At 38.4% G+C, this 25,446-nt stretch overlaps 1 protein-coding gene across 4 annotated transcripts in view; it reads left to right on the top strand.

Moving 5' to 3' along the window:
- Positions 1-5,618, top strand: part of PANK1 (pantothenate kinase 1) — a 46,713-nt gene extending 41,095 nt beyond the window's left edge. For all 4 annotated transcript variants that reach the window (XM_081158052.1, XM_081158051.1, XM_081158053.1 and 1 more), the window contains 2 exons: positions 1,335-1,460; positions 4,169-5,618. In XM_081158052.1, coding sequence (XP_081014178.1) covers positions 1,335-1,460; positions 4,169-4,228 — 186 coding nt within the window. In that variant the 3' untranslated portion in view covers positions 4,229-5,618. The remainder of the gene's footprint in view (positions 1-1,334; positions 1,461-4,168) is intronic.
- The last annotated feature ends 19,828 nt before the right edge of the window (positions 5,619-25,446 follow it).

Raw genomic sequence — 25,446 nt, 5'->3', positions numbered from 1 at the left:
GAGAGATAGAAACATCAATGGTGAGAGAGTCATTGATCGAGCCCACAACCCAGGCATGTGCCCTGACCAGGAATTGAACCCCGATCTCCTGGATCCTAGGTCGTTGCTCAACCGCTGAGCCACAACCTGCCGGGCTGAAAATATTTTCTGATTATTGCTTTCCATTTTGATTTGTTCATGGTGATGTTTTTCCCCGGAATAAATATATCTTTTACCTACTTGGAATGTGTTTGAAATAAGGAATGTCCATCAGCATTTAATGCCACTTCTATTCCTTCTGGCTTTCTACCTGAGTAAGGCAGGACTGGGGTTTTGAGCAAATCCTACCTTGGACTCTCTTGTTTTGGGGGAAAAGGTGAAACTCCTAAATTTCATTAAATTCCTCTTAATCTGAGTTTCTTTGAGTGTTCCTTGCCACCTCTCAGTCGGGTGGTCTGTGGCTATAGTTCTAATGTGTGGAAATTTATTAATACCACCTCCCACCCCTCTCCCCATGGAAATTTTCCACAGTGGTTAATGGGTTAACAAACATGCATTGTTAAAACTTGAGACAGTTAAAAGGTAATGTTCCCAGACCTTGTTGCTCTTCATACACTGAACAGAAAATAATGCAGCTTCCAAGACTCTTTTCCCTTTTATTGGAGTGACCATAGCAACTGGCTCTGTGAGCGGGCGAGTGGCGAGCAGCCTCTGTGTGGTAGACAGGCCTAGCTCAGTGTTTTTTGTTGTTCAGAATGCAAATCTGTTTCCATGACAACAGAAATATAAATGTCTTTTTTGTTACCATATTTTAACCTGCATGTTGACCAAACAGGATATTCTACCATATATTCTAAAGGTAGAAGTGTCGTTTCTTTCCGTTTTCCCCAGTGTTAGGCACAGAGCAAAGTGGACAAATCATTAGATGGATAAATAACCCATACCATGGCCATTTTATTTGGGAGTAGATTATAATAATATTTTATAGTCAGAAGTTTGGAGGCTTGAAAGAATGCCCAAGAAAATTTAGCTGAACCTGAACTCCAGTTACAATTTTATATATGAGTGTTGGGAGCAATCTTAAGGCAACCTAATGTAATGCCTGCAAATAAGCCCAATGTTAGTCTCTGCCTCATCCAAACAAAATCTTACCCTCTTGTTCTTGTGGAAGGCACTTTGAGGTTTGCTCAAATTCATCTTGGAAATGCTGAAATAATTTCACTTTTAATTTTAAAAGAATGTACTCTGCAAGGTTCTGGGAGTACAGTGGTGTACAGAACATTGGGTCTTTGCTAAATGCGATTTTTTTTATTCCATGATTCAATTGTGTGTTTTTCTTTTTGATCCCCCTGCAGAATATCGACAGAGTTGTGTTTGTTGGGAATTTTCTCAGAATCAATATGGTTTCCATGAAGCTGCTAGCATATGCCATGGATTTTTGGTCCAAAGGACAGTTAAAAGCTCTGTTTTTGGAACATGAGGTAGGTTAAGTTTGCATGGACTTAAATTATACTATGAAAGTTTTTTGGTTTGTCTAGCATGAGTGGGTTCGTTAGTTTGCATTTATACAGAGGATAATGAAAAACTACATAAAATGGAAGTTATCTAACAACCAGGACTGGTAGTTGATTAATTTAAAAAAATTAGTCAAAATGTGTAGTCCTTAAAAAATCTCCCCACTTTAACCATTTTTTTTTTAACATAAATGTATAAATGTTCTTTCACTCACCAGTTTTTTTGTTGGAACAAGACCTATTTTTGAGCATAAGTTCTGCTGATTGGAGTTCTGTAGTTGTCTTGTTCTTCATAATTTTTTCATATTATGCACTTTCTTTGATTTCTGACTTGTTTCTTTAAAGTGGATCAAGAAGTAAAGCAATTTGGTTGTAGAATTGTAGACTTTCCCCCCTCAATCTTTCATATGTGGCACCCACGACGTTAGTAGCGATGTTTGTGACTAGCTTTTTCCATCTTTATTTTGTTTTGGTTCCAGTTTTGTTAAGATATAAATGACATATAACACTAAGTTTTAGGTATAAAACATAAGGGCCTGATGTATATATTGCAAAATGATTACCACAATAAGTTTATTTTCATCACTACACCTTGTTAAAAAGATTATTTTTCCTTGTGATGAGAAATTTTAAGATTTACTCTTAGCAGCTTTCTGTATTAACTACCTTTTTCAATCATTTTCAAGAATTTAACTGCATTTTTATAGAAGTGACCATTTTATACTCTTTTGATTAGTCGAGTTGGTATATAGTTAAATTAGATTATTACACTAACAATCAAACTGTCATTATCAAATTTGAGGAAAAATGAAGCTTCCTTTTGGCAAGTGCACAACTCAGCTGGTGAAAATAGAAGTGCTTGGGCTAGAGCTTTGTGGTCTTGTGTGGCTGGTGAGCGTGGACATAACCAGCCTGTTTATGAAGAAATGGAGAGCGTTGGTTAATTCAGAGTCCCTTATATCGAATTTCTACACTAATAGAAATCAGAGGTTTCTGAGAGAGAGTGAGGGACACTCCTCTCTTGCCACCTCTTCTCTCCCCCAGCCCTTTAAATTCAGTGCTGTAAAGAGCAACTGTTTATCACAGGAGATACCTAAGCCCAAGGGTATAATGCAGCAGGAAAAGTACTGAGAGAACTGGTATCATAAATTTCAATTGTAATGGCATTTTTTCATTGCCAAACTGAATTATTTATATGAGAAGTTGTTGATGCAATTTTAAGTTATTTAGAGCTAAGCCTGTAGATTGCTTAAAACAATAGGAACATAAATACTAAATAGTTAAGACCCAGTGATAGAAATTAATTCTGAAGAAAGCCTTTTTTTCTTGGACTCATGCAGAAAACAAACCTGGAAGCCACCAGGAATTAAAAGCCTGCAAGGGCACACTGGTAGTTAACTAGTGGTGAGATAGGGAATTAGACCCAGTGTTTGGGGGAAATCCACTTGTATGGGTAAAAGCACATGTCACTTTGTACAGTCCTCAGCCTCTGTGGACTATGGCTTTGGTTTGTTACTGTGGATCATGTGTAACTCAAGTCTCTATAGCCAATGAAACTGGAGCGATTTTAGAACCCCTTTTAAGTATCAGAAATTCTCTGCTTTCTTAAATTCACTCCGGCTTAGGCAGGCCTTGCTGGAGGATACTGTGGAGAGAGAACTTTGGGGGAGCACTGACTGGTATGGTGGCTTTTCTTCTCTGCCTCAAGAGCGTCACTCACTCAGTCTCATTCATTCCGTTTCTATTAGTGAGCGTCTCCTAAGAGAAAGTAGTCTAGCTGAGCGGTTAAGAGCACAGCCTCTTAGTGACTGGGAGACCACAGACAGTGACTCTGCCTCTCCATCTCTGTGTTGGCATTTGTCAAGCGGGGCATAATAGTATGTCTCCTAAAGTTATTGTGCAGATTAAATGAGTAAGTCCAGGTAAAGTGCCTAGAACAGTTAGTGAGCCCTCAATAAATGTTACCTGGCGACAGGCAGTGGAGGCAAAGGCCTGCCATGTAGCATCCTGGCATTTTGGCACCTGCTTCTGCAGTAACTATTGAGTCAGGCGTATACCAGAGGTGTAGAGTCTCCTGCCTTTCAGAAACCAGTTTCTCTAAAAGTATCTCTTTTTCAGTTTCTGTCATTTTTCACAGAAATATGGGAGTTTCTTTTACAGGTGAGCAAAGGGAAACTTGGGCTGATTTAGCTGCCTCTCCAAGATCTACTGAGGGACGTTTACAGTTCTTCCCTGTGAGATATTATAGTTTTGAAGTCAGATAGATTTGGGGTTGAGCCCTTGCACATGTCATATGATCCTACAAGGGTAATTTACTTTATTACCTTCCTTTTCTCATCTGTGAAATGGGGGCAATAATATAAATTTTGCCATGGCAAGAATTGAAATGAAATAGTTATAATACCAACAATTCGCAGCACTCTGCAGCACACACTGTGCGATTTTCTAAGCACTTTATATCAGTCAACTTATTTAATATGTATATTAAACAAATCAATATCCAATACATTTTATTATTATTAATATTATTATTCCACCATGTTTCATGGCAGAGTTAAGGTTTTAAATTTCTCTTAGCTACAACATTAGGGAGCAGCATTCCTAGAGCTCTTAAAAACAATAAATATTTGGCTAAGGTCAGAGGTAATCATACAGTTTTCCTATTGTTTTTGTAGGGTTACTTTGGAGCTGTAGGGGCACTGTTGGAACTGTTCAAAATGACTGATGACCCGTAGATGGAACTGCCTTCTGTGAGAATAGAGACCTGGGAACCGCAGCTGGAGAAGGTGAATCCGCCGTGGGAGGGAAGCCAAGCCATTCATGGCACATGCACCTGCTGGATTTGTAAATAATTCAAAATCCTTCTAGCTGATCTTCTACTCTTGGGTTTTGAGCTTATGATTCAGAATGGGGAATACGAGAGTTTTTTTCTGTATACTGTATTTTTAAGAAAAAAGTTTTGTGCAGCACAGCCAAACCCACCAATTTTAAGCATTAACTTTGAAAAGTTGTACGATGTTTAAGAAGGACCTGAAATGTAAGTGCTGTTTATACTTCTTCTGGGGTTTACTGATCAGTGTGGTAATTTTAAATTTGTTTAGTAATTACTCTAGGAGATTTTACCTTTACTTATATTTTTCATGACGTTTCATGATTTGCTGTTGGTTTCAAATGAAACTACAAATCTGGCTTGTTTTACTGTGAACACTATTTTGTTTGTTTACCTTTTATTGTCTTGTTTTCTCTGTTTGAAGGTCTTATGAAAAGGAGCCTTTGCCCCTGTTTCTGTCCTCGGGTGACTCCCCCTCCCCACCATACCTTCCTTTACTATATTTCTTCCTATTAATCAAGGTGCTGTCTAACTCAACACAAAGTTAAACGTGAGACCTAAAGCTCTCAAAAGTGCCCTCGAAGGGGAAACTGAGAGTGTTCATGAATTTAAGGAGTCTGGCCACAGTTGAAAATTTTGTCATATCCCTTATGAATATACAGTATCTTGTTGGATTTATTTTCTGTTAGTTATATTAAATTGAAATATTCTATTATGAACTGTCCACAAAGTACGAGTGGCAGCAAATCCTTGTGCAGGACACTGAAATTTCTAGGGCATAGTGTCCTGGTAGATGAATTGTTCACATTGGGAGGGTTAGGAGACGCGGGGGATTGAGGTGTCAGGTGGTGATATCCTTTTGTTTTGTACATGTATGTACCTAGGAGCTTTGTAACAAATCATCTTAAGTAACAATAAAGTTTTTTCATTTGAAATATTTTAAACTAAAAACCGTATTTCAATCTCAGTTTCTAAAATTTAACAAAATTATGATACTAATCTATATATATTTTTCCTTTTTAAAAGACATCATTGGGACTGAAGGTTAACTTCCACATGTGAATCTTAGATGAACACTGAAATCCATGAGACCTAACGAGTTAGAACTAATTAACTTTCTGAATTGAGCATTTTGTCGAAAGGGATTTTGCAAGGGCTGTACATTGCTCTGTGATGAATCTTTCCTTCTCTGTCTTCTGAGCACCACCTTTAATTTCCATATTGTCAAGTCTTGAAGTTGATGTTAATTGAAGTATTCGCTTGTCTGTTTGAAATAAAGCCTGTTTCTGTTGTGATTTTTTTTTTTTTTTAGCATATATGTTATTTTTATTTCCTGATTTTCATGTTCATATTATCTGCTTTTGTGCCATAAAATGAGCGTGTGTTATATTTTTGCTACCCTACATTTCATAACTGGAAGCTGTCACATAAGTGTGGCAAAGTCCAAATCACTGTGTCTTCCACTGAAGCTGTAGCTCTGTAGGAATTTTTGAAAGCATAGTTTTCTTATCCTTATATAATTAACTCCTTATTCCCAACATATCACTATTATGTTTTGATAATTCCAAGAGAGTTTCAGGATTTAGTCATCACAAATACATTTTATCAACTTCCATCTGGCTTAAAAAAACACCAAAAAAAACTAAGATGTCCTTGAAAAAGATGGGTGTCAAAAAAATCTACATATTACCTATGGTAGTGCCTTCTTTGATTGGTATCAAGGCAAATTGGTGTGACTAAATGATTTTTAATTATCTGGAATCACTTGGTCTGTCATTACAAATGTTTAAAACATTGGTTTAGCTGAGGAAATAAATTATTCTGTTCTATAAATACCAGTTAAATGTTGGCTACATATAGCCAGCCTCTTGTACAATGAGGGACTTGTAGCCTGAGGGTTTTTACATTGACTTGAATTACAGAAAAGTTCTTTTGGCTCAACACTACGAAAAAACTTGGGAAGAATGGAGAATTTTTACCTTGAACTCTGTGAAGTCAGGATGGTCAGGTGGTCCAGAGCTTGGCTTTTGATTGCGAGATAGCTTCAGTTTGGATCCAACTCAGCCACTGACTAACTGCAGACATACAATAAATGCTTCATTAATGTTAGCTATACTGAAAAGAAAATAGATGTTCTAAACTAATGCATTAAATCAGTGGTTCTTAGCTTTCCGGAATGTGGGGAACCCATTTTAGCCCAAAGATACTTCACAGTACCCTATATGCTAGCACATGTCTACAGCCCCACCCACCATTCCAAAGTCCCAAGCCTTCAAATTTATCTTGATAACTCACTTGACAGAAAAAGTTACTTGAGCATTATCACACTATTCATGTTTTGTTGCAAAGCTATTAATGTCTTTAATTAGATGGTATAGCCCCAGACACTACTAGGAGTAAGTAGTAAACAGTTCTGAATTTTGAAATACATCTGGTCCTAAGATTTTCAGATAAAAGAATTGTGGAAATATAGCTATATTCTTCAACTGACATAGTATGCATGGATTCAGAGTCCCTTCCTTTGTTGGGAACTGTGGTTACAGGTAAATTATACTTGATATTATTCAGTTATACAAGGAATATTAAGTTACTTTGTTCCAGGAAGGAACTGAGGAGACTAGGATACAGCCCCTGCTGTCCAGCAGGGGGAGAACAGAAGTCTTAAGCCAACACGTGTAATAAAGTATCTCAGGTGTCATTCGTTCATTCACAAATATTTACAGCAGTGAACAAAACAGACCCATCTTCAAAGAGCTTACATTTCTAGAAGGGAAGACGAATACGTTCATAATTATATGATAAAATATTAGATCACTACAAAGAAAATAAGGTAGGGCAAGGGGCTAGAGAGTGGGTAATTCTATTTAGAAAATGAGAAGGGGAGAAACTTCTTTGGTTAGAGTGATCAAAGATAACATCTCTTAGGAGGTGACATCTGAGCAGAGTCTAATGGAGTAGGGAAAGCACCGTGTAAACACATGGCAGAGAATACTCTACTCCTGGCAAATGGGAATGGAGGTTTGAAGGAACTGCAAGGAGGCCGGTGTGCCCGGAGTGAACAGTCGGAAGGGTGGTGGGAAACGCAGTTTCAGGCGTAGCCGTGGGTGAGGCCCTATAGAAGTCTAAGTGGGTGGAGGCCAAACGAGGGACTGCCTGCTGCTGGAGGAGGGGACTAAACGAGTTTTCAGTCTTCAAAAAGTAGAGACCATGGAGTGGACCAGGAAGGGAGCAGAGAGCAGGATGTGAGAAGCATTGCAAGAAGAAAGCCTGGTTTATTCAGGGGACTGGACGCTGCATCAGCTGGAGCCCTGTAGTGAGAGAGAAACCAGATACTGGGCGAGAGGAAACCCAACAGATTATGGAAAGTCTCGCATTCCATGCTGAACATTTTGGTCTTGTCTGCAGTCATTGTGGAGCCATGAAAGAGTTCCAAGTAAAGTGAAACTAGAATTAATCTGGCTTCAAAGTGATAATCGAGCAAAATGTCCTGTAGAGGTCAATGAGTAAACCAGTTACTGTGCTTTTGAATTCATAGCACTCCATTCTCATGTTTACTTTATTTCCTCTCTCGTGCCAAATCTGCTTTAGTGGACCCCGTTTCTCTGTAACTAAGATGGTTATATAAACTCTTGAGAATTTTCCCACAGGGCAAAGGCTACTAATAGCTACAGCTCCACTATGATTCCACTCAGTAGTAGAAAGGTTTCAACACCAGTGATCACCATAAACTCCATTACTCCTGTGAACTGTTTGGAAAGAAGGCACTTTTCCTCCTACTGATCAGAAATTGACCTCAAATTTGTGAGGAAGATTTATGCACATTTTCTACTGGGTCTACCAGGTGCTCATTCATTCACTCTGTATATTTAATTTTGAATGAATGTCCATGATCTGAGATGCACTGGGTAACATTTACGATCCATGTAGTTGTGAATTAGACAGCAAGGTCCCTGCTTTCATTGGGCTTACATTCTCATGAGTGAGATAGACTTCAAACACATAAGCCAATAAATAAAAAACAAAATAGAAGATAGTGGTAAAGGCTGTGAAGGAAAGAAAGGTGACATGAGAGGAAGAAGGACTTTCTTAGATGGGCATGAGATACAAATATGAATAAGCTATGGCTTCAGCTTTTGAGGAATGACAGTCAAGGTCATCTTGCTTTCATTATCACCTTAATGAAAATGAAAGATGTTTGGGGGAAATAGTTTGATGACTAATTTATTTTTATTTTACTTTGAATATTTAATTTAGTTGCATATGTACTTAAGATTACATATTACATGAAATAATATATTTACTAATGTACCTTTTTCACTGCTCATTTTATGAAACAATATTATTTGACCTGCTCACTTGAATCTTCATTGTCAATGCCTTTGTCGTGATCAGAGTCACTTAGTAGTTTCCAGAGCACACTACGCTTGATACAGAGCACTTGAATTCATGTATGATATTGACACTGGATTCTTTTTAACCAAACCACTAGCACCTACTCCCATAATGAGCTCGGTTATTTGTTTCATTTTCCAAAAGGTGTATATTGATGATGCCACAGTATAACCATTTATGTGGAGCCTTTTTTTAAAAAGCTAGTTTACAAGTATTCACTTGCAATACAAAAATAAAAAAATTTGTATTAAAACTCTTTGCCTCTTTTTATACTCACGATTAACACAAAACATTCCAAACTGGAATTTAAAATAGTTCTGTATTTTTTTAAATTTCAACAAGTTTTACATGCACATAATCTCTAAAGTCAAATAGTTCCACAAGACTATGAGAAATAGCAGTATCCACGTTTTCCTGTTTCATTTCACCATTTTGAGCATAGCAGCTTCCCAGAAAAGGGTAAGGTGATGGGGGAAATTTTTGGAGTGCTTGCATGTCTGAAAATTTCTAAAAATATTTTTATTCCACCCTCATACCCGATTGATAGTTTAGCAAGGCATAGAATTTTGGACAATAGATATTATTTTTCTTCAGTATTCAGAAGGCATAGCCCTATTGCCAAGCTTCCCATGTTATGAGAAAGTTTGATATCATTCTGGCTCCTGATCTCTATGTGAGTGACTATTTTCCCTCCTCTTTCCCAGAAGCTTTTAGAAATTTTCAACTTTCTGTTTCAGCTCCAACATGTATTTTCAACACAATACCCTGTCAACGGCTATGTCAAATGTTGATAAATCCAGGACTCTCTATTTTTATATTTTACATTTTGGCAGTTACTGACAAATTGCTCTTCCAAAGAGTATGAGTATACACACTGTAAATATTAATAGTTCCTATTTTCCTACCTACTCATCCACATTAGGTATTACCAATCTTTTCATCTCTGTCAATCTTATAGGTAAAAAATATTTTAATATAAATGAAAAGTCTTCCTATTCCTGAGGTTTTGGTTCTAATGTTGTCCATTATAATTAATTTGTTGGGTCAAAAGAGAGGCCATCTTGCAGTCTTCGGGAAGGCAGTGCAGTTGAGTGAGTTAGCAAAAGCTCTATAATTGCTTTGGTTGAGGCCGGTCTTTCAAGTTATCTGTGTGACCTTGGGTTAAGTTTCCTAACCTCTGAAAGCCGTAGTTAGCTCATCTGTAAAATGGGGATAAAATTAGTTCTTCCCTGATATGATTGTGAGGATTAAATGATAATGTAAATAGCTGAGAACTGTGCCTGGCCTTAGTGCTTAGTAAAAGGCAGTGATGGGCAACCCCCAGAGGAAGCAGCCATTCACACTGCCTCCAAGAGTTAATGGATGTGACCTGCACATTGTCTGTCTTTTTTCTTTCTTTTTTATTTTTTTGGTCTTTTGCAAATGCTTACTGTTTTTTCATGTGTGAGTAATTATTTTCTTTTGATGAAAGGTCTGCAGTTATAAAAATGTGTTAAGAACATTTAATTTTCAAAATGTCCCATGTATTAGCTATTTTATTCTCATAGTGTCCTTATGAACTAGGTAAACAGATAGTATTATTTCTATAGTTGAGGAAACCAATACAGACAAAGCCAAAGCAACTTCTCTATGTTAAGAGTAAGTAGGTAGCAGGTCTTAGATAAAAATTTAAGTTTTAAAAGTTAAGAAGTACCAAAGTGCCATTTTATTCCAGGTGAACTAACTTGGTATAATATAGGACTACCTACTCTAATAAGTAAATAACGATGAATTATAATCAAGATATCAGTAGATATCATAGATAACCTTCATTTTTAAAATGTCTAATGGTTTTTGGAAACTGCAAAATAGTTAAAATATTTTCCTTATAAATGTAGTGGAATTAATATTGGTAGTAGTACATCCATTCTGCAGAGTAATAAAGCTTTCATTATATTTGTATTATAAAAATGGCAAATCAACCTAATTTGTACTGTTAATAGCAGGGATGGATCCTTAGAAATACTCATCTCAGAGTCTCTTATAAAATTTTCTGAAAATTACCTCATAAGAATTTAGGTAAGAATATATTAGCAAATCTGAGGATACTGTTTTGTTTTGTTTTAATCTAGAGAATATAACATAGCCCCAAATTACATGAAGCAAAAATGAATAGAATTGAAGTGAGGAATAGAAAACTCAATGATGGCTGGAGATTGCAGCACCCCAATTTCCTTAAGGAAATATAAGACTTGAACAATACTATAACCAACTAGACCTAACAGACATCCATAAACTATTTCACCCAACGGTAGCAGACTGTGCCTTCTCAAATGCATGTGGAGAATTCTCCAGGGAAGAAAATCTACTAAGCCATAAAAAAGTCCTCAATGAGGGTTGAAATCATGCAAGTTTTGTTCTGTGTTGACAATGGAATTAAGTTAGATAGCAATTACAAAAGAAATTTGAGAAATTCATAATTATATAAAAATTAAACATTGTACTCTTAAATAATCAATGCATCAAAGAAGAAATTACAAAGAAAATCAGAAAATACTTTGAGATAAATAAAAATGATAACATGCTAAAACTGTTGGATGCAGCTAAAGCAGTGTTTAAGGGGAAAATTTATAGTAGTAAATATTATTTGGCCATAAAAAAGTAATGAAATTCTGATACTGATTACAACATGGATGAACCTTGAAAATATTATGCTAAGTGAAAGAAGCCAGTCACAAAAGAGCACATATTGTATGATTCTATTTACATAAAATGTCTAGATTAGGCACATCTATAGAGACGAAAAATAGATTAATGGTTTTCTAGGGCTGGGGAGTTGGGAAAAATGAAAAGTTACTGCTAATAGATATGAGGTTTCTTTTTTGAGTGATAAAAATGTGCTGAAATTGACTGAGATGGTTGTACAACTGGATAAGAAATCATTGAAATATATACTTTAAATGAATTAAACAGTATGTGAATTATATTTCAATAAAGCTGATTTTCAAAAGCAAGTTAATTTGATGATTGAAAAAAATTCTTTGAATATAGCACAAAAGTAAAATTATGAATGTTAATTGGGTGTTCTTTCTTAAAACCTAACTGGTGTTATTTTCAATTTTGTAAAATATTCTACTTGTTGTTTTTCTTTTCCACTTTCTTTCCCTGTACTTTCCTCGAATAATCACATTTTCAGACACAACCACCAAGTACATTTAGACAAATTTACGTGGTCCAAAATTGCTGTGGTTATAGGAGGGGCACTGTAATCTAAATGACAGCCACAGTTGTCTAAGTTTTCCTTTTATTAACAAATGGATTTCTTTTTTAATTTTGGCATTTATAGCTTAAAAATAAGAGTTTTAAGTTCTCCCTTAGGTTATAAAGCAACTAGAAAAAAATGGACTTTAGATTTTTCTTCTCTCTTCCTCCCTTTCACTCAGCTGCTATTTTAACCAGTTTTGGCATCTGAAGAATTTATGCCATTTGGCTGCCGAGACATAGCTAATGAATTGTGTCTATTTTAGCATGTTTCATTAGTGAGGCAGGTGGTCCATGTCTTCTGTGTATCTTTCAGAGAGATTTTAATTTTAAAATGATGGTTTTCCATTAACTACTCAAGTTTATTTACCCTGACAAAGTGAATTTTTTTCATAGCATATTCTCAGAATATGTTTTCTAGCATTTATGTGTGTGTGCGTGTTTGTGTCTGTGTATACGTGGTGTGTTGGAGAAGAGAGACACCCCAAGTTAATCCTGAAAATAATGGACTTAGAGAGTTTATATTAAAACTATAATTTGGGCAGAGTATATTTTTAAATTTAATACTGGAATCATTTGTCAAATGTCACTTTATTTTAAATAGAGGCCAAGAGTGTTTAGTATTAAGCTCCATAAGTGTGTGGGTTGAAATTAGGCAAGTTAAATGCAATTGTGAGTTTTAAATGGCAACATTTTTAAACATTCTCCTTTGGGGTTTGATTACTATTTTTATTGGATTTATAAATTTTAAAATGAGCAGGCACGCTGTCTGTTCCTGCGCCAGTATCAACACTGAGTTTATCAAGTAGTTATTTAAGCAATGTTTAGACAGGCAAAATAAAATAGAAGAGCGGGGCAATTATCTGGAGATCCTACCCACGCAACTTTCAGCAATTGCAGAGAAAATGGTTTGGGTGAGTTTTGTTAGCTCTACCCTGAACATTTAGTAATTATACAGTTCTCTTCCCATCCTTTAGCCTATGTCTCTACATTTCATGTCTGACCTCAGCTGTCGGTGGCAGTCAGGGCTGTGGTCATTAATTAACCGTGAGGACAGTCTCAGCATAATCAAGCTGTGGGGATCCCTGTCCATTATAGAGCTTGGTCTTAGAGAGCCTTAAGGATCTGTTTTAGTGGCCACAGAGAACAACATTACCAATTTACAACGTCACTTGGATATAAGAATTTAACCTTTTTAAAAAGTTATATGGCATTAAGATTTGTTTTAAAAAGCAGTCACTGAACTCTGCCTAGTTTTTGGATGCAAAGCAGATTCTCAATACACTGGCATGCAAATATTAAGGTGTAGAGATTTATTAACTTATTATAGAATGTTCATTATTGATGAATTAATACTCATGTTTTAATGTCAGCTTTTACTCATAGATCCAGTGCCGCAAAGGAGACTTTGGAAGCAGTAACAGAGTCTTATATTTCACCTCCAGAGAAGGGGTTAATTTTAATCACTCAAGTGCTAGGTTGCAAAACTATGCTAAAGGGCTTTCCCAAAGCAAGGTTACCGAGTCTGAGAAGTGCAAAATACACTTTTTGCTTTTATTCTAATTTTAAAAGGTCTAAATAAATGTTGAACCACTGTTTAGGGAATATCAGTTAGGAAGCTTCCAAATTATTAGCCTGCTTTGAACTCTCACAGGTTCTGACCCAACACTGGATGAAGGGAGAAAGCTTGGAACGGCCATGGAATGGCCTTTGACGTTCTTCCAAACCCGAGCCTCTGTGATTATAATGATTAGGCATGGAGCCTGCCCTTTGCAAAGTACCACATGGGAATAAAGGGTGTTTACACGAGAAAGAATTCATATCAAGGACAGCACTGATGGATTAGGACTTTCACGTGCTTGGCACTCTATGTATTTAACCTCCATTAATCCACCAGACAATGAAGGAGGTAGGGATTCCTATTTTCATTTTTATAAGAGAAAAGACTGAGGCTTGGAGAGGTAAAGGAACACGCCCTCATGATCACCTACCTAAAATCAAGACACCTGAAATGGCCTCGGAAAAATCAAAGCTCCTTTGGGTCCAATTGATCCAGATGTTTGCTTCCATTCCCCAAAAGGCATTGTGTAGAGAGGCAATGTCTGACTGCGTAACTATCACTCCCAGCATTTATGTCATTGACATTTCTTTATGCCCAGGCTCAAAGTTTCACACTGGCTGGTCTGAGCTCCTAACTCAAGTACCTTCCCTTCTTGGCCTTTTCTCTTTTTACCTTCACCATACTTCCACCACACTCCTCACAAACGTTTAAAAAATATCCCCAGTTGACCCTTAAACACTTATATTTAAGAACCACTGTTTTAAAGGTTGTATTACTAGCAGTCTTAAAAAACATCCATTTCTCAAAACATCAAGAATACAGCCACCAGACAACTCAGCAATCCCTCTTCTGGGTATCTACCTGGAAAATATGAAAACGTTTCTGCATGGAGATCCACACGCCTATCCCCCTTGCAGCATCCACAGTGGCCAAGACATGGAAACAACCTAAGCGTCCTTTGATGGATGACTGGATAAGAAGATGTGGTGCGTAGATATATACAAAGGAATCCTGCTCAGCCATAAGCAAAGATGAAATACTGGCATTTACAACAACACGGATGAATCTCAAGAGTATCACGTTAAGCAAAAGAAGTCAGACAAGAACAAAACTATGTGATTTCATTGACATGAGGGATATAAACCAGCAACAACTGAACAATCAAAAACGAACTCAGATGCAAACAACAGTATGGTTGTTACCAGAGGGGAAGGGAGAATGATGTCGGTGAAGGGGATCAAGTGTACCTTGACTTTAGGTGGTGAGCACACATGCAACATGCAGGTGATGTATTACAGAAATGTACACTTAAAAAAAACCCATACCCACGCTTATAAACCTTCCCGAGTCTCCGGCAGGTCACACCCATTTGCAGGAAAGCAGCGTTGTTTCATGATCAACTACTCACGAAACAAACCCAACTGCTGTCTTTATGTTTAAAATGAGGCCACCCCATAGACGGAATCAACCACAGCTACTGCACGGCGACCGGCGCCCCTTGAAACGATAGACGCAGATGTGTCCCCTTCATTATGTTGAACCTGGTTTTGCCATTCCAGCTCTGTAATCTCGTTTTCAGTTCCTGTTCCACTCCGTGTTTTCCTAACACCTCCTTTGGTTTAAGAAGGGAATGTTCTGAGATTCAGTTTGCAGGGGAGATGGAATCTCTTATCTGGGCAGTTGCTCTGCACGCGATTGTCTGAAGGTCACCTCGGGTGAGCCAGGACCCTCCCTCCAAGTGTGGAAGTGAAAGACGTCTTCCTAAGGTCAGCCAGCACATAGTATTGCTGTCATCTCTGACTGCTCACACTTGGCATTTTTGAAGCGCTCTGCCAACACACTAAAAACTTGAAGGAAAATTTGCATGGAAACTTAAAGATTCCATTTTGTCCAAAAAGACCATTAGACTGAATGGTAGAGGTGGTGTTGTGGTAGAATATTTTGGGCTATGGGAAACATCAGCTGTACCTTACAATCATGTAAGGGTCTTCCAAATTATCTCTGAAAACAGCAACAAAAATCTATGACCAAAAAAACCTCAGTTTCTTAACGCAGAGCATGTTTATAAAGGTCTCCATGACAGAAGTTAAGCTAAACTCTGTTTATTAATCTCCAGTCCATAAAAAGCCTACTAAATTCAGCAAGTATTTATTAATCACCTCTCCTGAGCCGGGCACAGAGTCTAGTCCCAAATCCTGCCTCCAAATGGCCAGAGCCCTCTCATTATCTTGAAAGATGTCTCTGCATTTCCCCCAAATTTTAACATAAAAGTAACTGAAAGTCATTTCTTCTTCCACTTCTTCCCCCTCCTCCTATTGTCCTTTTAAATAAGTAGTGTTCCCATGAATTGAGAAGAGGAGAGGGTTTTAAATTTTCAGTTCTCTGGAATGTCATAATTCCCAAAGGACTGCAAATCACTTTTTATTCATCTCGGTACTTAGGAATTTGACCAAGCTCTCTTAATTTTCAGTACATCCTGAAACCCTGTTACTTTGGAAAACCTGAATTATATTAAATTTCATAAAGATTATGCAAATAAACATTTTATTTAACTCTTGCTATATAATTGCTAAATATTTCTTCCCAGGGTCATTTAATTTTTCTAGAATGAGAGACATTTTTATTCCCCACTCAATGAGATGATAATGAAGTGAAAATATAAAGAAAAAAAAGCCTGCTTTTTGTTTTTGCTCTGTATACACTATCTTATTTTGAAAATATAAGATCTATCATTTCAAAAGCTTAAGCTACATGAATCATTTCACTGCAAAGATGTATAGATATAATCTACATCTATATCTACAGCTGTTTCATGGACTTACAATGTGTGTTTATAGGTTGCTATTATATCTTATCATTAATAAACATTCATATTATATTAAAAACTCTATTTAAAGTAAATTTTTATTAATTGTTACATTTCATACAATTATGACCTTCTAGAGCTTCCTTGTGGCACTTAAAGAGTTAATAGGAGGTATACAAAGCTCCCAAGTGATTTTGACATTTGAACCAATCGCATCACTTGAGCCAAGACTCATTGTTTTTTTAAAATTTTATTTAATTTTCGAATTGATTTTAGAGAGAGAGAGGAAGGGAGAGAGAGCAACATCGATTTGTTGTTCTGCTTATCCATGCATTCATTGGTTGCTCCCTGTATGTACCCAGACCAAGATCGAACCCGCGACCTTGGCGTATCAGGATCATGCTCCGACTACCCGAGCTGTTGAGCCCGGGTAAGACTCATTGCTTTTTAACAGAGCCGGCTGTTCTAATAGCTGGCTACCCACTCGGGCCACAGAGCAGGGGTGTTTGCTAAGAGGCACATATTCTGCTTCCAGAATCAACACTGCACAGTGATTATTTCTGTCTCTCTTTTTTATTTGCTTGTTTTTCCCCCGGCTCAGTACTTTATGTTCAATAATCCTCACTTTCCTGAAGGTACTGGTGTGGGGTAGGGGATAAAGACCACTTCTTTTAAAAAAAGTTAAAGTTGGTATTTTAATCTACCAAAGGCAGGGACTATCAAGAACATCCTAATCATGCAATCACACCACGTTTACGTGTTTAAATCAAGTCAGGGCCATAATGGTGCTTAATAACACACACTGAGTAAAAACGTCAGCTGGCGTGATTGTGAAGGGCAAACGTCTCTGGTTTTAGTGGAGAAACAAAATAAGTATATAATTGACCTTCACATTCTGTTCTACTTGAAAAGGGCTCTCTAGCCTTTTCAAAACTCTTCATACTTCTGTTACAAATCAAACTTGGAATTACATGCTTTAAACATGTGCTATTAACAAAATCTCATCTTCACAGCTGGTTCGAATGCTTACCTAAGGATCTGCTGCAGTGGTTGCCCTCATCACTTGACACAGATGGCACTCTGCACCAGCAGCCGGCAGTCCATTTGAATTTTCTTAAAATGTCACTGCTTTGAAGTTTGAGGGGACATAATTGACCCTCTTTGAGTCTGTCCTTACTGAAGCACAAAGAAGGTTTGGTATGCTAACTTGGAAATTGCGATTCTGAAGTTGTGTTCAGCTGTTTGGGAGAGTAAAGGAAAGAGGCCAGTGCCCGCAGGACTCTCGCCTCCCACCCCCTTACAGCTCACTTATTCTGTCCTCTTGTTAGGATGTTCACTTCCTTTTCTGGGTCTTTGGAGACTTAGTGCTGGAACTAAGTCACTTCATTTTCCTTATCAGAAAAGATTAAGGCCCTGGCCTATGTGGGTTAGTTGGTTGGGCATCGCCCTGTGCACTTAGGGGCTGCCAGTTCGATTCCCTGTCAGAGCGCAGGCCGGGGTTCCGGCTCAGCCCCTGGTAGGGGGCATCCAGGAGGCAGCCGATCGATGTTTTGCTCACACATCAATGTTTCTCTCTCTCTCTCTCTCTCTCTCTCTCTCCTTGCTCTCTCTATAAAAATCAATTTTAAAAATCTTTAAAAAAAAAAATGGAAAAGATTAAGAGAAGAATAGAGGGATGTGTGGAGTCAAAATGCACGTGGTCAGCATTTCTCTCCCCACCTCAGCTATTAAAGTCCCCAAAGTCCTTATCTTGGTAGAATCTTAACGTGTTTAGCACAGAGTCTAGCTCATAGTAGGTACTCAGAAAATCTTGAACAAATGAATGTTTCCTCGCATTAGACTTTCCTTGGTTTATCTGGACTCACTGGTAATTTTTATTTGTTCATTTATTTATTCATCCTTTCAACTCATATATATTTTTGGGGAACCTACCGAGTAGCCCACTACAATACAGACTTTGATGACTATTTTACCTAGACACTGGATTTCTATCCACAAGATTTTATTACAAAAATAAATATCGCTTGATTTTTCAAGCATTCTTTTTATTTGGCATTCAGTAGTTTTCTCACAGCACAGGATAACTTGTTTTGCTAATGAGGTTAAGAACCATCTAGATGTCTTCAGTCAGGTTAAGTCTGCTTAAATGTATGGCCTGTCATAGAACCATTAACAAGCATAGAAATCCCTTGAGGAGCTTGGTACAATACGAATTCCTTGGCCTTATCTGCAGAGATTTCGATTAATTTGTGGGGAAAGGAGTCAGATTGCTAGTATTTTTAACTGCCCTTAAATGTTTCTAGTCAGGGTTGAGAACCGCAGGATTATGAGCAGCAAAGATTCCTGAAGATAAGCACCCCTAAGATTTCAGCATCAACAACACTTAATGACAGCATCTGGCTGCAGGACACCGTGTGAGATGAAGGAAACTAGTGAAAGTTTTCTGTTCAGAAGGACGAAGTGATCAATGTCTATTTTTTTGTGTGTTAATTTTTTTTTCAAATACATCTTTATTGACTTCAGAGAGAGAAAGGGAGAAGGAGAGAGAGATAGAAACATCAATGATGAGAGAGTCATTGATCAGCTGCCCCCGACTGGGGATTGAGCCCACAACCCGGGCATGTGCCCTGACCGGGAATCGAACCCCGATCTCCTGGATCCTAAGTCGGTGCTCAACTGCTGAGCCACGGCCAGCTGGGCTAGTGTGCAAATTTTAAAAATTATAAAAGTTACACAACCTCCTTGTAATGATTCAATAACACATAAATGAGAATCCTTCCTTACTCTTACCCGATTGCACTCTCCCGGTGTCCCTCCAGGTAAGCACTGGTGTCAGTTGGGTGTATACATGTCTAATTTTTTAATCTATTCACTTGCATTTACAGGTGCTTATGGAAAGATATAATCTTCATATTATAGATTGGTTTGGGATACATACATATTAGAAATATAAAAATGCTTGGGAATAATAAACATGAATTTCAAGATGAGGAGGAGAGAGAGAGAGAAGAGGTGATCACAAGGTAGCTTCATATGTGGGGGGATAAATGGTGATGGGAAAAATAAAACAAGGAAAAAATAAATATTGATAGCTATGTTCACAGAAATTTGAAACCTAAAAAAAATAAAGTGGTGCATGGTGAGAGTTCTCTTCTAGCTATTTGTCTAGTGCCTGCTAGGTGACAGCTGCCTGTCTGAGTATTAGTGCCTGGATCTCATGGCTAGAACAGGCATCACGGAGACATGCACATCACTGTTAGCTGGGCTTGATGGCAGCGTATTTAAATTTAAGCTCAGGTTCTCCACACAGTGTGGTGGCTCCATCAAACTCTAGCTCTGAAATCACCTTCTGCAGGTGTCTTTCCTCCACTGGCATCTGCCTGCGCCCCTACTGTGCAGAGAGGCCCGCTCTTATCCAGTTGACCAGAATAGCTGTCTTTTATCTCCCTTGTGCTGATGTTCACGTTCTACCTTCTAGTATTGGTATTTGAATGTATAACTCTTCACCACTGAATTGTAACTTTTAAAGAGAGGGACTGGGCCAGGCTGGCATGGCTCAGTGGTTGAGCGTTGACCTATGATCCAGGAGATCTAGGTTGATTCCCAGTTGGGACACATGCCAGGGTTTCAGGCTTGATCCCCAGCAGGGGATGTGCAGGAGGCAGCTGATCAATGACTCTCATTATTGATGTTTTATCTCTCTCCCTCTCCCTTCCTCTCTGAAATAATTTTTTTTTTTAAGTAAAAATAGAAGAACTGGGTACACATCTTCATATATTTATAGCAGCTAGAACACTGCCTGAGTCAACAAATGACAGGAAAAATATGTTTTATTATATGCTTCATGTAACTGCAGATGTTATACATTAATATGTTCTGTATATATATTTTATTAAACATTTGTCTTAATGAAGAGAAATCCATATAACATAAAATTAACCATTTTAAAGCAAGCAATCCAATGGCATTTAGTATATTCACAACCTTGTGCAAACATTTGTATCACCCAAAGGAAAATCCACTCCCCATTAAGCAGTCACTCCCTAGTTTCCTCTTGCCCAGGCCCTAATGTGCTTCCTATCTCCATGGATTTACCCATCCTGGATATTTCATGTAAGTGAAATCATACAATATGTAACCTGTTGTGGTTGGCATCTTTCTCTTAGTATGCTTCCAAGATTTATCACAAGATTTATCACAGCATGTACCACTATTTCTTTCCTTTTTATGGCTGAATCATTATTTCATATATTTTATTTGCAATTTATTGCAGGCACAGTGCATTGGCATGATTTGACCACTAGATGGCATTACTTTCCTAGAAATTTCTGGTCATTGTCCATACTAGTGAAATGATCTAGCGTGAAATTCTGTCTGTGAGGACTGCAAAGCCAATTGATGCCTAACAAATCAGCCATCATGCGTGCTCTGACACTACAGCACACAATATGCTATGCACCTCACCACTGTTAGAGGCAACAGTTGCTTCTGGGAAAATAAATAATACTTTTCAGATTGTTTCAAAATAACTGCCTCATATTGAAAGAATTATATTAACATGGAAATTTTTAATAAATTGTCAATGAATAATGATATCCCTGTCAAAACCTAAATAAAAAAAATAGTACAGGGCATTTTGTAATGTCATTGTGAAATCCACATGGAACTTGGTTTGGTTTAGAGACCGGGCTCCTCCTATTAACTCATGGACCAAGGGCAAACATCACTGGGCTTGCTCAATCCTTCAGAAAGAGATGAAAGTAAAGAACATCTTCTAGGGTTTTAGGAGCACAAAATGAAATGTGTTTGCGGAAATGCATTTTAATCTATGCTAATTGTTACTAATTTTGAGGATTTAAAATTTTACTCATAGGTATTTATATCATGCATTAAAATGTTATTCCCTTTAAGGTAGTGTAATTAAGCTCAGAACTTACCAAGAATTTTGACAATATATAAAGCAATTCCATTTGAGCATCTCTCTGAGACTATTATCAAAGAGAGTGGTTTGAGAAGATTTTCGTGGAGAAATTACAGCAGTTTTAACTAAGCAACCTCTGTACAGGAAATTCCTAGTTTGTTTAGTTAGATGAAGTAACTTCGACTTGCCTGAAAATGCATTTGTGCTGTGTGGTGATAGCAGTTCAGAGCTTCTCTGTACGTCTAGTGCCCACCACGGCTTGGACATACAATGAGCCTTAAGCACACAATGATAAATACGTGAGCTCCATACTGCATAGTCCTATCTGACTAGGAGTTTCTTTAGTAGCACAATAGTTTCAGTGTTTACTGAATTCTCATTGTCTAACTGCCGCGGCCCAGCCGCAGCGGGAGTCGGGTCCCGAAGGGGGGCAAGGCGTCGGCGCTGGGAGACAGCGGACGACACGCCTCGGAGGTGGTGTGACACTATTCCACTTTATTGAGAATCAACATAATCTTTTATACTTTCTTTTTTGGCTACGATTACATTTTTTCGGTTAGCAAGCAAGAAATATTATTCACAGGTTAAACAATACAAGTTTCGATTTCATCAGAATGGAACAATTTTGACTTATTTTTTAGAATAGAGGAGAAAGGAAAAACCAGTGACCTATAGAGTGATAGATGTGGCTTTGTTTGCAGCAGTAATATATTAGTTTGTGAGACAGAAATTTTATATAATATTTGCCTGTGGTTACTACTTCTTCTGGTTATATTTTAACTATGGACCTATTCTTAAGCTATTATATTCTTCTTGCTGTTTTCTTCTAAGAACAGAGTGCCTTTTGCCATAGCTATGGATTAACTGCTTAAGAATGCTTTGCTTTTGTTTCTTGGGGAGCGAGCACCAGCGTGGCCGCCGCCTTGCGAAGCGTTTCATGAAGGGCAGGTTCTCACACTGACCGTGCCTTCCGTTTACATTAACTGCTCTGATTCCGTTCTCATTGGAAGCACCTGTGTAAGGCTGAGGAGGGTCTGGTGGCCTTTCCATACTGTTGGCCCCTTTAGGGGGATGCCACAGTCTGCCATTTATTCTATGTGCTACCCAGGGTGGTCCTTGTGCAGTAGGCAAGGGGCGACGGCCTTTTCCTGTCCTCGACTAATCCTGCAATCATAGGCGGAGGCACTCAAGGATAGGCTGGCTGCGTGAGCTCAGCTTTCTCTAGTTCCTCCATAAATTCCTTTTTGGGGGCGCCAGGGGGAGTTTCCCTAGCTACTTCTAATAACAATTTGTTAAAGCATCCGGCACATGTGATAGTGACTGGACTTGGGGAAATCGGTATTTCTTCAGAAGTGAGAACATTGTTTACCATTCCCAGGTTAGTTATTGATTTTACGACCCAAAATCCCCCTCCAAGGAGGAGAAGAGATATTCCCATTAAGCCAATTCCTCCCACCCACATGCCACGTCCTCTCCTCAGAAGACGCCTTCCTTGAAGCTTCCTCTCCACGTCCGGATTTTGTCAGACAACGTGGTTGGGAGAGGACGCGGCATCTAACAATGCTTGGCCCTCAGAAAGAAAATACAAGAAGTATTTATTGGTGAATAGATAAATATGTTACTACTAAAAATGCAGAAAGTATAGGTTTAGGACACTTGTGTTTTTAAATTATTAACAGCCTATTTCAAAATTATGCATTCTCCCCTAGTGGATCTTATTGTTTAGTTAAAGCTGCCCAAGCAGTTAACATCTGTAGGCATCTTTTGACCAATAAAACTAAAGCAAGGAGTTGGTGTGTAAAGGCAGGTTTACATGTGATTTATGTGACCTAAATTTCTCAAATGCAAGCAATACTGAGTCCTTTACAGGTGTACGAAGCACTAGGACCTTGAACACAGAATGGGCAGAGGCGTAGGGGCACATGGATTCAGTGAGATAATCCACACAAAGCATTCAATACAGTACCTGGCTCACAGCACCTTGTGCTAATTAGGTGAAGACACAGCCCTGTGGGCCCACAATTTGGGGACTGGATTTCTGTCCCCTAGCTCCATTAGTGGCAACCTTGCCCAATGAACAACCTGCAAAATGATTTCTGGAGGCCTTGGGGCTACCTATTGTCGTTAAGAGATGGCAAGACAGAGTGGTCAGACTGCCTCTCAGCTTACCAGGAACAGAGCAATCTTTCTGTGCCTTGGCCCCTCACTCATAAAATGAGACAATGTTCATATTCACCTCACCAGTTGTTCCGCAGACTGCATGAGTGAATGCATGTAAGACACACAGAACAGTGCACGGCAAATGTATATATTCCATAAAATGTTAGGTATTACTATCAATCTTACTCAGCCCACTTCTCAATAACAGACAAGGCAAAACTGCAGGTGCCAACACTTTGGCAGCCTCGAGGCATGGGACTTAGGAAGGGCGTCTTGGTTGCTCCCAAGTTCTGGCAACTGTGAATTAAGCTGCTGTGAGCATTCACGTGCAGGTCTTTTGTGTGTATGTGTTTCAATTCCTTTGGATAAGTATAGAGGGATGTGATTATTGGATTGTATGGTACAAATATGTTTAGTTTTCTAAGGAGCCACCAAACTGTCTTCCAAAGTGACCGTACAATTTTGCGTTCCCACCAGCGATGAATGAGAGTTCCTGTTGCTCCACATCCTTGCTGGTGGTAGTTGTCAGTTTTGGATCTTAGCCACTCTGCTAGGTGTGTGTCAGTATCTCATTGTTGTTTTAATTTGCAATTCCTCAACGATGTTGATGTTGACCATCTTTTCTTATGCTTATTTGCCACTTGTATATTTTCTTTGGTGAGGTGTCTGTTCAGATCTTTTGCCCATTTTAAAATTGGATTCATGGCTTTTTATTGAGTTTCTGTAAGAGATACAAACATTCAAAGTTCATACCTAACCATTTTCTATGGACTAAATCAGCAACTTATAGTCAAAATAAGTTTGTCAACAAAAGAACATGCAAATCTATAGAAAAATTTTATCAGTTTATAAGAGTGTATGGGAGCCAAATCTGAGGACATGCTTGGGAGCAAGATTTCAAGGGTTTGAGAAAATACTTCTGAGAACGGCAGCTTTGTGTTTCTTTTTATGAATTTAGAATGAAATGAGAGGATGTACAGAAGGTTACATGAATCCCATTGGTGGTAGGTTAGGGAGGCAGGAGAAAGCAAAGTGGGGAAATCTCTAGGATTGGGTAAAAATGGAGAGATACGTGCTCCCTCTACATTGGTGGGTACAGGAGAGCTCACATTTAACATTTACAAGATAACAATGAGGGGTTTCACGGTCTTGTGCTTTGGTGCTGGTGGTTGTGCCTCCAAAGGGTCTGGAAACAAAAATTACTTTGACATTTCAAAGGTATGTTATTTTAGATGCCTAAGAACAACGGGTGGGGCTCACTAATGGCAGAGATTGACCTCTGCTAAGGAAGCTATAGGCCTGGGACATGACTATTCCCCATGACCTTCCCAGTTAGGAATTTATGATCAGACAGACCATCCTGTGAGATTAATTTTGGTCACTTAGCTTGTCAGGGCTGCCATGTGGCCTCCTGAGCTTGTCAGGTCTTCTATGTCGTTTCTTTTATGTTCACAAGTTGACCCTGGATGCAGTGATGGGGACACACATTCCTCATATTTATGAAACACTTATAGTATCTTGGGTTGCTTTTCTTTTTCAGTAAGGAATATGGGAGTTAAAAGCCTTAGTCCGACCACTTTCTAACTGTGTGATCTTGTGAAAATTATTTATCTACACATTACCTGTCTATACTGTTTGAGATTAAGTGAGATAATGCATGAGAAGTGCTTAGCATACTCAATGCCTGGGCATATAGGATTCTCAGTAAATTAATCTATGTTACGCTAATTATCTTGGGAGCAGAGAATAAAGCTGAATCATTCTCAAAGCATCATACATACCCTTGCCTCCAAATCGGCTACTGCAGTTTGAAATTCAATACATATGTGAATGATTATATCATTGAGGAACCTTTCCCCAAGGAGATCGCAGGAGCTGTGTGTTTTGCTCAGTGGTGCCCCTAGTGCCTAGCAAGGTGCCGGGAGCATGTATGTGTGGGGAAGTTTGCCCGCTGTCAGCTGAGAAAGGGGACTGTGAGTTCCAACAGCAAACACAAGGGGGCAGTGTTCTGTCACCTATCCCTATCCTGGCTCCATTCAGAAA

Source organism: Miniopterus schreibersii (assembly GCF_964146895.1).
Source record: "Miniopterus schreibersii genome assembly, chromosome: 14".
NCBI classification, from domain to species: Eukaryota; Metazoa; Chordata; class Mammalia; order Chiroptera; family Miniopteridae; genus Miniopterus; species Miniopterus schreibersii.
Note: the sequence above shows the minus strand (reverse complement) of the source record. Positions and strands in the feature narration are given on the sequence as shown.